Below are 14,511 nucleotides of genomic sequence, written 5' to 3' on the forward strand. Positions count from 1 at the left end.
AGTTTCGCTCCTGCTTTCATGTTCTGTTCCCACAAAATCACTAGTGATCCACTAGTGACTTCTATGTTCCCTTTTTCGTTCTTTTCTGTCAGAGCTGAAACTTCTTTTTGACATACAAGATGCTTAGATGTTTTGCTGAACACTCACTACACTGCATTCTCTGACGAGAGTCCTTACTGAAATGACCTTGTGTGAGGTAGCCAAAGCAGAGTCCTTTGGATGTTAGAAATCTGTCTTTGGAAGTCTGCTCTTTTATGTTCTTACAACATTCCAAAGCATGTCTCTATTGGTAATAGAGGCATGGGCTTTGAAACGCGTCGGGTTTGACTGCATCATGCTATTTCTGTCTTGTTTGTTCTTCTGTTCTCTCCGTGCCCTTCAACTGAAGAAACGCTTGTAGCAAAACCTTTGCTATAAGGAATACTTCTTCTAATGTTTGGTTTAGGCTTTCCTTTTCCTTCTAAGATGGCATCCAAAATATCTCCAAATAGTGAGTAATTTCGGACTTTTGCTTGTCACTTGATACAATGATACTCTTTTTCCGAGTTTTTGTTTGGATTTCATATGCTTGATCTCTCCACCATTCCTTCAGTTTATAGGGAAGCTTAGAGATGACAATCATCATATTGCTCAGATTCCCAATCTCATCTATGGACTTCACATCATTCATAGTGTTTTGACATCCTATCAACAACAGGGTTATGTGGTTCTCCACTGGGAAACTGCTGCAGGTACAACAACCTATCTTGTTGACCGGTGGTCTTGTGTTCAATAGCCTGTTCAAATGCTCACATAAATGAGTGGTAACTGAATGGGTGTCCTGAGAATACTGGAACATCTCATTGTGGGAGTTGCTAATCGATCAGCAAAATGTGTGGCATCTATTATTTTGTTTTGCCGTATGCATTACTTTTTCAAATGGCTTCAAATGTGACTGCAGGCTGTGACTGGTTTATGGGGGCTGTTGAACTGGCTGGTCCATGCAGCATAACTCCATGCAAACATTGGCAATCTGAGCTAATTGTTGTGTGTGTATACTGGTGCAGAGCTACTCACTTGTTTGTGTCTCATCTTCATCTTTAACATCACAAGTGTCCCTTACAACTGCTTCAGGCCTTTCCTTTGTCTCATAAGTATTCATGCCATCTTGACCATCTTCATAGTCTGCATGAATCTTTATCTGGGCTTCTGATGCAGCAATCTAGACCTCTAGCTCCAGCTGCTTTTAACGTGCCTTTAAGCTTTGGAACAACTACAAAAAGTCCCTAAATGTTTGGCGGAGTGATGCATCGCAGCACATATAGGCTCTTTGTTTTCTGCATAGTAATGCCATGCTGAAGGCTGTTTATCTACAGATTCTGACATAAACTATCCCTGCTGTCGTAGGGCAGACAGGGTACACTTTGCACATGTCGCCAGTCTATCTTAGGGCCAACAAAGAGAGACATACACAGACAGATAACCATTCACACTCACATCCACACCTACAGGAAATGCATACAAACTCCATACAGAAAGGCCACCATTCCAATTTGGGACCTTCTAGCTGTGAGGCAGCAGCGCTAACCACTCCACCACCGTGCTGCCCTCCTTTTCAAACACTTTGCTTAAATATTATGTGCCATGTATATCCAAGTATTTTTCTTTGTTTTGGATTTCAGAAAAGCATTCACAGTTGATCCATAGTAATAATTTCCTCCTACATTTCTATTCAATTCTTTTTCATCTCAGAAATGCATTTAAAGCATTGTAGCATAGTAGTTCTCTGTTGTCCACCCATTAAATATAATACATACAAAATCTGGGGAAAAAAAATCTTGGAGGACGGAGGTAAAAATATGACCTTAGTCGGCTGCAAAAGAGTAGAAATGTTTGGCCAATGCAAATACAGATTTAAACAAGAGATATGCTGCATGCTACAGTACCTCATTAGTGCAGACACAGTTCTATGCAGGCAGTCACCTACAGACACACTGACATAAATATAAGGATATATGGACCCCACACACACTCACACACACACACACACAAAGTCCCACGACTCAGTAATTACAGTAGTGGGCAGAAAAATAGCAGTTATACATAGCTGAAGAGAGCAGGGAAAACAAGAAACACAAAGAATGGAGGGGAGCAAGGGAGACGAAGAGGAGGACACAATGGTCCTGGCACAGAGCAAAATGGGATTTAGATAGGAGGAGGGCAAACTAAATAGGAGACGTTCACCATAGTGAAGACAGCAGTTTGGAAGAAGAAGCTGCTTCATTTTGAAGTACTTTGAAGTACCCATATATGGCGCATTTATTTTCATCTTCATAGACCGATTAGAACAGTATAAAATGCACTAATCAGTCTGTTTTTGAGACACAGTAGTGTACAATGATGTGTGTACTGTTACTGTGTTTTGTCTCGGATTATGTTGTGTCACAAAAAAAGTGTCTCTCGCGAAGGTCTCTATACACTACAAAATATTTCATATTGTTTGCAAAATAAGGTAACAAAAGTAGATGCACAAATTAAACTAAGATTTTTAAAACAATGAGTGCACATCAAAATAATTACACACAAACATACTAGAGTTAATTTAACAGTGTGTTTATTTTAAAAGCTTGGAGTGCATACAACTACAAGTCTTTGAAAAAGAAGTAAAAATTTTCGAACACCCATTGTTGTGTGCCCCACCCCCCACATGTACATAACACCCCAAACATTAACAGCCATACGAAAGATCTTCTTTAATTGCTGAGCAAACACACCTACAAAATATAAATAACAATAAAAAACAGTTAAATGAAATAAATGAACTAAAGTTAAACTGTGGGCTTAGCTCAGTCCCAGTGACTTGGGGTTGGCACGATGGATCGCGTGGTTGGTTTTGCCCAGGTTTTTACACCACATGCCCTTAGTGACGCAACCCAGCTCAGTCTTACCAGGATGGGGACTGAAAACTTTATGTAAATAAACTTCATGAAAGCTTTGAATATCAAACTTTTCGTAGAGTTGCATTGCACTGTGTGAAGAATATGCACTTATTCGAAAGTGTGAAAACCTTGTAATGCTTACACTCTGATGCCATCTACTGTCACACTGGGGAAGTGGAGCTCAGCTGTTCAGCTTTCTGCTTTTACAATAGGCTTAATTTCAGGTGGCACAGTACTTTTAATCTTTTGTATTTTTATCAGTATGACCCAAATCAGATTATATGTAGTCCAAACTACTAATGTGTTGTTTATGTAGCCTGATGAAATACATACCTTTGCTATTAAACAAAATTTTATCATAAACAATTATAATGAAAAAAAAAACAAAATCAATCAACTCAGAATTAGCCACTGGAAACAGTTATAAGTTGCAGTACTATGTAGTGTAATGCTTGATTACAGTGAAATAATTATCAACTTTCTATTGAAGATTTTCATTAAGTCTAAATTAATTAATTGACTGAAGATATATTTGTAGACATTTTGATATACAATTAAAGTTGTAAAATATTGTAAGTTAAGTATTATTGTTTTTTATGGATTGTTCACATTTACCATTACCTAAGTATGTGTAGAGCAGTGGTGGCCAAAGTGTTTTTGTACACAGAGGGAAATGTGCCTTTTATAATTAGTTGTTTATTTGTAGTATAGTGTAATGATATAGTATAATAAGCAACTTATCAAGATAAGCGACTCCAAATTCTGCTGTCATTAGGATAATAATAATAATAACTGTTTAATAACCTATAACTACATTACTTTTTAACTTTATAAATGTAACTATCCTGGCAACTAGGAAGAGTCTGTCTGTTAAAAGCCTAAACATTCAGTCTTCCAGAAAAAGCTGGGGCTGTTAGTTATTTATGTACTTTTTTTTTTGTTGTTATTTTGATTGTAATTGATGAGGAAGGGGGACAGTGGCTCAGTTTGTAGAGTGGCGGCCTACCGACCAGAGGGTCGGAGGTTTGCGCCCTGCTTTTCCTGAACACATTTCAAAGTGTCCCTGGGCAAGACACTGAACCCCCGATAGCCCGTCCCCAGCCACGCAGTGCCGGTCCCAAGCCCAGTAGAAATCGGGTTGGGTTGGGTCAGGAAGGGCATCCGGCGTAAAATCTGTGTCAAATCAACGTGCTGACATGAGCTCACGGGACGAGCCAAAAGAAAAAATGTAATTGATGAGGAAGAAAATGCACTTTTATGACAGTTACCCACAGCTATCCCAGTATTTACTTTGTCAATGTTTAAGGTGCACGTAGTTTGAACGTCTAATTCATTCGAAGACCTGGCGTGTACAGTCATGACAGAGAATCTTTTGTATTAAATAATCTGTATCTTCTAACTGTGGACTTTAGCCATGAAGGGAGAATCACCCATGAAAATTGTGTAACACAATTTATCCTACATTCCTTTCAGAGGACTTCTAAGTAGCTTAGAGTAAATTAGATTTGGTTGGAGTCAGTTTCCTCTAATAGAGTCAGGATTGTAGTAGTGTACAGTGAACATAGAAGCTGTATTGTGGAAGTAGACAAGACCTCTAAAGTCTGTCTGACATTTAGCAAGGATGGTAAAGTATGAGCTGGGTTAAATTATTTTATATATTAACTTAAATTCAATTAAATTTTCTATTGGAGAAAAGACAAGAGTCCATTGTGAAACAACTTTCTGTTGTCAATATAACCATGAGGTTATATTCAACGTAACCTGACATGACAGCTGACATATGTAAGAAGGAAGTGATTTTAATCCAAACCGCAAGATATTTCCTAAACCTAACCACCTTGATTCAGTGCCTAAAACTAACCCGTGTCTTGGTGTCTTAACTTTAACCAAAACGTTATATTTGCACAGTTGGAATCCAGTGTTTAAGGGTTAATGCTGTGTTTACAAAACGTGATTTAAAACTTTTACATTAATCACCGACTTGTAATTCTGACTTGGAGATCTTAGGAATTTCTGTTAGCTACAAAGCCACCATCACCTGCAGTTAAAACTAAATTGGATTAATTATATAACTAATAATATTAATTCACATGATGTGTCCTACACCTCAACACTTAGTATGTGAGATATTTGTAGATAGTTCAAAAACATCTAGTTAGCCAGGTTTGGCTACTTTAATGGAAGCAACAGCAACATGGCAACATAGCAGATGACTATTATCTTAGACTACTTGGACATTGAACACAAATTAGATAACAGTTAAAGAATTTTAAGGTAGTGCATAAATACCCAAATATGTGTATGATGTCATGTAGAAATATCTTTTACCGGACATTTAGCTTTTACATGGAAACTACATCTCGTGTGTAACCGTAGCTACTTGATTGTACTTCACTTCATAATATTGCACAAATGTTAACGTCAATACGTGTCTGTGTTCTATCTCTGTCACCCCAGGTTTGTTTTGTTTCCACTGATATCCAGCCCACCATGTTCCTCCCAGTGAATCGCTGTCCAGATTCTCCACTGAAGTGGCCGGTGGTGAATGCCGAGCAGGCTGGGTAGGTCTGGGTCAGCCTCATCATTCCATGACTGGCCACCAGACGAGACTGAGGCTCGATGGAACCAATGTGCAACAAGCAGGACAGCAGCTCATCAGATGGTGAAGAGAAAGGGTGAGACATGGGTCTGGGTGTGTGGGTGTTTTCATCTCTCATAAAAGGAAAGCAGAGATTAACTGACTTGACAGATAAAAGAATATTTGTGGACAGTGATGCTTCTATGATGAATGAAGAAAAAAAAAATCAAAATAACCTTTTAAATAAATTGAGTACTTGTGTTGCTGACACAAGCACCTCATGCCCTGCATATGTATTTTCAGGAGTATGGATTGAAAGAAAAGAAAAATGAAAAACCAAATGTAAGATAGGGATTGTGCAGCATGAGCTCTATGAAAAAAGTGAAGGACGCTATCTTGATAGATGGATGGATGGATTTGGGAAGAAGCAAAAGCGAAGGCCGAGTGCTCTGCCATGCTTCCATCTGTGCCCTGTCAGTTTACCTGGCCAATGCAATCTCTTTAACACACAGATACACATGCTCACACATTCTGCATCAAACAATTTCATAGATACTGAGTTCAGTGCAGATAAAGAAGCAAATGCAAACACACAAGTTTAATATCACAGTGTCTATCTGAGTTGTATGAAGATTCAGTGTTCAATTCAGATCCCCTCTCCACTTTTTGCAGTTTTATGTTGCAGCCTGATACTACAGTCCTTTAAAAAAAGATGCATTCATTTAAACTCAATACCCAATAATGACTAAGTAAAAAGAACATTTTTGAAATGTCTATAAATGTATTAAAAAAGAAAAAAGAAATATAATATAAAGTAACTCAGTTCTTTGTTGAAGCACCTTTGGCAGCAGTTACAGCCTTGAGTCTTTTTTGGTATGACGTGACAAGCTTTGCACACTGGGATTAGGGGATTTTCTGCCATTCTTCTTTGCAGAGATGTTCAATAGGGTTCAAGTCAGGGCTCTGTCTGGGACACTCCAGAACATTCACAGAGTTGTCCCTAAGCCACTCCTGTGTCGTCTTGTATGTGTGCTTAGGATTGCTGTGATGTCGGCAGGTGAACCTTCGGACCAGTCTGAAGTCCCAAGTGCTGTGGTTCTCGCAGTCTGAGAGTCCTTCAGGTGCTCTTTTGCACCTACAAAAGCCTGAACTGAGGACAGGCTTCTGTCTACCCACTCTGTCATAAAGCCTGGATAGGTGGAGGGCTGCAGTGATGATTGTCCTTCTGGAACATTGTCCCATCTCCACACAGGATTTCTGGGACTTAGTCAGAGTGACTGTTGGGTTCCTGGTCACCTCTCTGTCTGAGGCCCTTCTCCCCCTGACTGTTTGTTTGGGTGACTAGCTTTTGGAAGAGTCAAGGTTTTCCTAAACTTCTTCCATTTTAGAATTATGGAAGTCAGTATGCTCTTGGGAACCTGCAGTGCAGTAGAAATTTCTTTGTAACCTTCCCCAGATCTGTACCTGGCAATAATTCTGTCCTTTGACCTCGTGGCTTTTGTTCTGATACAGTCTGGATTGTCAGCTGTGACACCAACTATAGACAGGTGTGTGCCTTTCCAAATCTCGTCCAATCAATTTAATTTACCAATTTACCAGCAGTGGACTCCAGTCAAGGTGTAGAAACATCTCAGTAACAATCAAGAGAATGCGAGGCACCTGAGCTAAAGTGTTGTTGCAAAGGGTCTGAATAATTATGTACTTTTGATATTTCAGATTTTCCTTTATTATTAAATTTACAGACTTTTCTAAAATTCTGTTTTCAGTTTGTCATTAGGGGTTACTGAGTGTAGATTATAGATACTGTAGTATTAGGCTGCAAAATAACAAAATTGAAAAAAGTGAAGGGGCTCTGAAAAGCTATGTGGGCGACTGTGGCACAGGAAGGTAGAGCGGTTGTCCACCAATCTCACAGTTGTTGGTTCAATCCCCGGCACATGTTGAAGTGTCCTTGAGCAAGACACTGAACCCCAACTTGGTTGCTCCTGGTGAGCATTGGCCAGCTGCATAGCAGCTCCCCCATTGGTGTATGAGTGTGTGTGTGACTGTGAGTGTGAATGGGTGAATGAGAAGCAGTGTAAAGCGCTTTGAGTGCCAATAGGTAGAAAAGCGCTATATAAGTGCAGAACATTTACCATTTACCATTTATATATAGTTATATATAGTGCATCATACTACATTTGCTTCTCATTTGGTAACATGACTATAAAAACCGATGGCTTAAATACTATGAAAGAGCCAACTGAAGAAAAAAAGAAAATTTTATTCTGATTTATCTTGGGCCTTGACAGCTCTCTGCTGATTCCTAAAATGTCATATAAAATTAGGATGTTGTAGTTAATAATGGCGATGCTGTATTGTATGGTCATTTCCAGGAGATGGTGTTGTTTTTAAAGTTTTTGGGCCATATTTCAGGTTCTTGCTCTTTTACTGGAGAGAACAATTGTTTGGTTGTTACGCGCGGCACAAAATTCTTTTGTTGGTGTGCTGAATGTTGTTTTCGGTTCAGTTGGTAATTACTTTGCACATTAACACTCCTGATAAAAGGAAACCAATTACTTCTCATGACCTTGTGACCCTTTCACTGGCACTACCACCAGGTGAAATCTTTTGGTTTTCTCCCGACTCATTTTCATACTAATTAGAGCATTGTTTCATTAAACGTGTATGTTTGTATATGGATGCAGGACGAGTCTGTTTTTCTGCCAGTTGAGATGTTTTTGTGTGGACTTTATGCAGTTAGAGGAGGGCATGTATAAATGCAAGCGTGTGTGTGTGTGTGTGTGTGTGTGTGTGTGTGTGTGTGTGTGTGGATTAGTGGAGTGAAGAGTACTGGATTAGGAGCAGTGAGGGCAGATGGAGCCACAGGATGCAGAGGACAGCTCAGGTCACCTCAATATGTGACATCAACAGGGGATTGTCTCTTTGTGTTTGTGCGCATGTGTGTTTGTCTGGGTGTGTGTTCCAGTGAGCATGCACATGTTTTTGTGAGCGCTGCCTCATGCTCTGACCCCTCCCCTCCGTAATTTCTTAGTCACAGACGTTGATGCAAAACTACACATAGCCTAAAGTAGGGGATGCTGAAATAGAATTTGGTGTGTGTGTGTGTGTATGTATGTGTGTGTTTACCTATTTTTGTGCAAGGACATTTCAGTAACTCTTCACAACCTCAAAGGCTGATTGAAGGTTAAAACTTGTTTTTCAGGGTGTGTGTGTGTGTGTGTGTCTTACAGAGTTGACTGCAGTTTGACACATGTATCATATCAGTTCATATCAGTTTTGTCTGTTGTGGTTTTAGTATATTTATTTTCCATTTCTTTAGAGTGTGTACTTTAACTGCTTGTATAGTTTTGGAAAGGGATACTAATCATGGGTTTCAGGCCACCAGTGTAATAAAGCTGGTTTTATAGAATAAAGATGACTGAATGAATATCAATATCACTTCAGATTTGCATTATGAAAGGAACTATACAGTGCTTGTTTTTGTGCTAAAAGTCACATTCATTTTCCTGTAAGCAATTTCAGGTGACTCAGAAATCCCAGTTTAATGCTTGTGGATGTAGTTAAATTTCCCAGTTGAGTTATAAGTAAAAAAAGATAAACAACAGTGTTGTAAAAAAATGCTACAGACAGTCATTTAGTTGACAAACATTCCACAAAAGTCTTATGCTGGGGTGCTGAATACATTTTCCCTTCTTTAAAATCCCAATGTTGCAATGGGCTAACGTGGAGCTACAGTATCTGCGGGTGTGAATGTTGATTAATATGTTCAGAAGTCTGCAGCTGTTGGTGTTCATCCAGGTGGAGCTTCAGGCCTCAGTAGGCAATTGACTAGCTTTGTCTGGTGTCTGGTGTCTGTTTTTAGTGAAATGTCATGGATGATGTTGATGCTGTAATTCTGAGGATATTCTGTTAACAGATGAATTAGAGACAGCTGGTTTGGCAGGTGTGCTTAAGTTTTGCAGGTGCTTAGAACCATTATCACGTTGTTTCCCTGGTCTCAAGCCGAGTCAGAATATGAGTTCAGAATAAAGAAATGAAGTAAAAGCTAGGACTCTCTTTAAAAGCACGCCCTTAATGTTGTTTTGAGTGTTTCAGGTTAATACCCATCAATAGCTTCTTGTTCTACAGATCTTATTTCAGTTCTGTTGAGTAGCTGAAAACATTGAAAACATTTTTCTCAGCTGGTTTAGCTGGAAACAGACATCGATGGTGGCAGGCGATCAGAGCTCATGTGCTTTCAAACCAGTGAAACACTTGCCACCATCCTATCACCACTAGTTGGACACGCTAACCACCAAATGCAAAAACTCTGAGGATTTTTCAGACTGGGTCAAAGAACTGAAACTGGATGCTGATAAAACCATGGTATTCTTTAATGTCACTTCTTCACCAGCATCCCCACCACTGTTGCCCTGGCAATCATTATGAAAACATTAGGAGAGGACAACACCCTGCACACCAGAAGCAACCTCAACTCAGATCTGCTTCCTCCTGGATATATTTCTAAACACCACATACTTTAGCTATAGAGGTGACTTCTACAGACAGAAACACGGCTGTGCTATGGGTTTGCCGGTGTCACCTATTGTTGCCAACCTATACATGGAGGAAGCGGACATGAAAACACTCAGCTCCTAGCCGGGGACAGCACCAACTCACTGGTTCATATATGTAGATGACACCTTGGTAAATATCAATACATGCATTTGACATCAACATCAAGTTCACCAGGGAAGACACCAATGACAACAAACTGTCTTTCTTGGGCTACGCAGTACCGTTGAGACTTTTGGCAACCTACAAATAGAAACCCACACACACAGACCTACGATTTGGTAAATAGTAAATATGGTAAATAGTCCCTTAAATAGTCCTTTTTATAGTAGTCCTTTCATCCACCATGCAAGGTGCTCACCTGACCCACCGGGAGTAACTTGGGGTTCAGTGTCTTGCCCAAGGACACTTCGACTTGTAGCCAGGAGCCACTGACCCTTACCAACTGAGGCGATTTGACTCCCACCAACCACCGCAACACACAAACTAAGAGCCATCAGGACCCTAGAGAGCTCCCCAGCCTGCAGTTATCCTAAGTGGGGCTCAAACAAGATTGCATCCAGGCCCAACAGAAGGACAAGGAACAGAGTCACGACTCAGTCAAAGGAAAAACTTGGTGATTCCTTACAGGGCTGGATTGTGACGAAGCTGAAAAGGACCTTTAGGAAACACCACAGACTTGCTCACTTCAAACCCACCAACACACTGAGACAACGACCAAACACCTAAACACAAGAAGAGCATCATAGTTTGCATGTAGTATGTGTGCAGCCCAGTGCAGTAAATTGTTTTCAGAGCTCTACATTGGAGAAGCTCTACAGAATAGAAAGATGGTATGAGAGCGGAATATGTGAAGCCATTCATGTCCACATGGGGAACCCTTCTCTCAACAGCAGAGGAGGCCTCAGGAACAACCTTTCTCTGATTTTCCATGCTGCTCTTTCATCCATATCCAGGAAGATCAAGACCACTTCACAAATCCACCAAGAGGGCCACACCTAACAACAAATGTTAGGGGTTTAGGGGTGTTAGGCTCATAATTGTTAAATCTTGCTAACTCCACCCTGTTCCCACCTCCCAACTTATCTAACCTATTCGGGCCAGGGTGGAACAAAGAAACGTTTCACTGTTTGGATATGCAGACTTGTGAACAGGCTTGAAATTTTTGTTTTACAGAACAAAGAGTCAGTACATTGATTTTAACCACTTTTTGATACACCCTCTGTAGTTTAAGTGAATAAACAGGTTTTGACCCACCTCAACTTATGTTTGAAAAAAAAAAGGCCCATCTTTCATGGTGATCACCTGATAGAAACCTCAAGACACCCACTTGCTCACTCTGGATTCTCTAGACTGTGACCTGCTCTATTTATACATGGGCCTGGACATTAGATTCAGTACTAGGGAGCTGGCAGGGTAAAGTCTGTTTGATGTCGGTCCAACTGATGTGGTCATTTGGGTTCTCACATACAGCTCCTCAGCTTAATGTCTAGGAGTTCAGGGCAGATAAGGTCTGAAAACAGCTTCAAAGAGGACTTGTCCTTAGGTAACCTCCTGCAGTAGTACTGTACATTGATTTTATTGGGCATTATTTTACTGTGCATTATTCATAAACCTTCGTTTGATCTTCCAAAGTGTGTGCAGAATATTTATACCAAGATGTAGAACAGTGATTTTTTTTTTCTTTTTCTTGATTGGTTCAAGAAAGAAGTATCAATAGTTCAGAACTGTTCCTAATTTTAAAGTGAATTTGTCAAAAATGTATTTTCAAATGGCATCTGATTACTTGTTAGCACTTTACCACTGGAGATTAAAAAACTCAAGTCAAATTTGACAAATATGACAAAAGATGCAAACTAAAGCACTTATTATCAGGTGCCATTACAACATTTCAAAATGTGCAAAAGATGACATTAAAATAGTGATTAAAAGATGTGGCCAATAACAAATGCAGTAATATCATGAGGAACGCATGCTGGAAATATGGTGCTTATTTTTTTTTAAATAGATAAATTAAATACACCTATACCTGTTATTATCTCCATTTTACGGCAGCACATTGCATTCACTAAAGAAAACAATCAGAGACTTTGGGGATCTCATAAGTATGAGAACGTTTCGGAACCTGTCTTAGATTAATTAGGTTTTTAGGATTTCACAGTACTTGTGTGATAGTTTTCAATACTTCAAAATGTCAACTAATAGGTTATAAAGCAAGGTCAATTTTCAGCATAGAGTATAACGCTGTATGTTTCTTCTGAGGCAGGAATTTGAAGGGTACATTTCCAAACTTGCCTGAGAGTAATCACGTTTTCACTTTTCCTTTAATTGATACGAGGAAATCAGTGAGTTATCTGTTACTTTCAATGGTACAAAGTGAAAATTAACGGTTAATAGCCAATTCATATTTCATGTTGCTAAATGTAAACATAAAGGCTAAAAATGAGGCCAAGTTAAGCCCTCAGTGCTACTTTCTGTATTTATGGCAACTTAACACTTCCTGTTTCTCTTCTCAAGAGTGTACCCTTAAATAAATTCAATTAAATTCAATGTTTAATCATCCCTAAAGATCCAATGATCAAGATGTGTAGAAAAGCTAGAGTGGTTATTAATCTGTCACTATTTAAGACGACAATGGCATCCTGGTTTAGGATAACGTAATTCTTAATTTAGAATTTATTTTAGGCAATTAAAAGACTTTCTGAATATAATCTTAAGTATCAAATTATGTGTTTCATTTTTGGCATTTCAATTTTTTGAGAATTACACATTAAAAGCTAAGGACTTCACTCTTGTGATCAACTTCTACAGGTAACAGGAAGTATTGTGTTGCCATGGATACGAAGAGTCACACTCTCGGCTGCAAATTGAATCTTGCCTAATAGTCTAAAGCACGCTCAGCCTATTTGTTGAAATTTTGAAAAGCTAACTCCGCCGAAAGATTTAGTTGAAAAGACATCCTAAAAACCCAATTAATCTAAGGCAGGTTCTGAAACATTCTCATATTTATGAGATCCTCAAGTCCCATATCTCGTAATTATTTTCTGTGGTGAATGCAATGCGCCACTGTACCTTTCACTCTAGGTGTGATGCTTTTATTTACTTTTTTTAGCTGTCTGCACATTGTTTCATCTCATTTTTAATGATAAACCAACTTTTCCACTTCTGCCAAGTGTAAAACCTTTTTACACTGTTTTAGTTCAATTCATTCAAATTCCCAGCCTTCATATGTGAATATTGATGGTTCACCTATGAACGAGTGGATGAAAAAGCATTATTGAGTCAGGATTTATTTTTTTTTTGCTGTGACTTGGCATAGATACAATACAAATTTGAGCCTAATTCCTTTCTCACTTCTCCATGTTTAGAGTTGTGCTTGGCAAAGTGCTCTTTGCTCTTATATATCAACATGAGGACACAATTACAATTAGTCAGTCAAGAGACGCTTTTATCCAAACAACTTACAAGTAAGGAACATTATTCAAGGGCAATATATCGATATGTTGAACCACGTTTTAAATAATACTCATTACTGTAATTATGGCAAAACATGTAATTAATAAAAAATAGGAGTCAAAGATAACTATTGGTAAAGGTGAAGCTGATTTTAACTGCTTAATGTGCTTGACTATCCACTACTTTTGAAGGGGGATGTACTGATACACCTTGTCTCTGCGCTATACTTTGAGACCCACCAAGCATTAAGTCACTTCCACTGATGTTGTTTGCTGAACCTTGGTGTATCATTGTCGGCCCCTTACCACATGACGACACATGACTTCCCAATACCCCAAGTGAAACACACCCATAAACACACACTGCATCCAGCTCTCCTTGCTTATAATTTTATCACTGGGGGTAATTCTATCACATTTAATTTTAGCATGACAATTATCAATCACATGAGAGCTTGTGTGCTCTTTAAACCAAATCAGCATTAAAAATTAGCTGCCTAAATTGGGTTTTGTATTTCCCTTTGTACTGTTTGTTCTCTGTTTGGACCCATGACTCTGAGTAAGGCCACACGCGCCTGCATCATCACTATAAAGCTGCTCACTAACCACAAAACAGTTGTTGGTCTGATCTCCAGTAACAGTGAGGTAAAGAGATCTGTCACAATGATGCCAGCTAGATAACCTCTTCCATAACATCAGTAAGTCAAAGGAGGTGGTGGTGATGGATTACAAGCTAGCATTCCTGCAATTGTAGCCATTTAAGTTACTCAGTGTCCACAATACAGAAGAACCTGTCAGCAAATCACACTCAGGAATTGTGGATAGGAAGCCACAACTGTGAATAAGTAATCTAAGGCAGCCCTGGAAGTTTGGCTTAGACGAACAGAATTTCAGCAGGTTTATCAGCTGCACTGTACCATGGAGAACAAAAAGCAATTCTTATTGTATGTAAATTAAAAAAAAGATTTTGATTGCAGCTTTTGACCGATTTCGAAGCAATTCA

General features: G+C 39.1%; 1 protein-coding gene across 3 annotated transcripts in view; it reads left to right on the forward strand.

The window, feature by feature from the left end:
* LOC137100435 (thyroid hormone receptor alpha) overlaps window positions 1-14,511 on the forward strand; it is a 67,164-nt gene that overhangs the window by 23,729 nt on the left and 28,924 nt on the right. For 2 of the 3 annotated variants that reach the window (XM_067478270.1, XM_067478267.1), the window contains exon 3: window positions 5,376-5,593. In XM_067478270.1, the coding sequence (XP_067334371.1) occupies window positions 5,538-5,593 (56 nt within the window). In that variant the 5' untranslated portion in view covers window positions 5,376-5,537. The remainder of the gene's footprint in view (window positions 1-5,375; window positions 5,594-14,511) is intronic. The other variant, XM_067478268.1, reaches the window with a different exon arrangement.

The sequence above is a fragment of the Channa argus genome, chromosome 15 (genome assembly GCF_033026475.1).
Source record: "Channa argus isolate prfri chromosome 15, Channa argus male v1.0, whole genome shotgun sequence".
In the NCBI taxonomy this organism is placed as follows: Eukaryota; Metazoa; Chordata; class Actinopteri; order Anabantiformes; family Channidae; genus Channa; species Channa argus.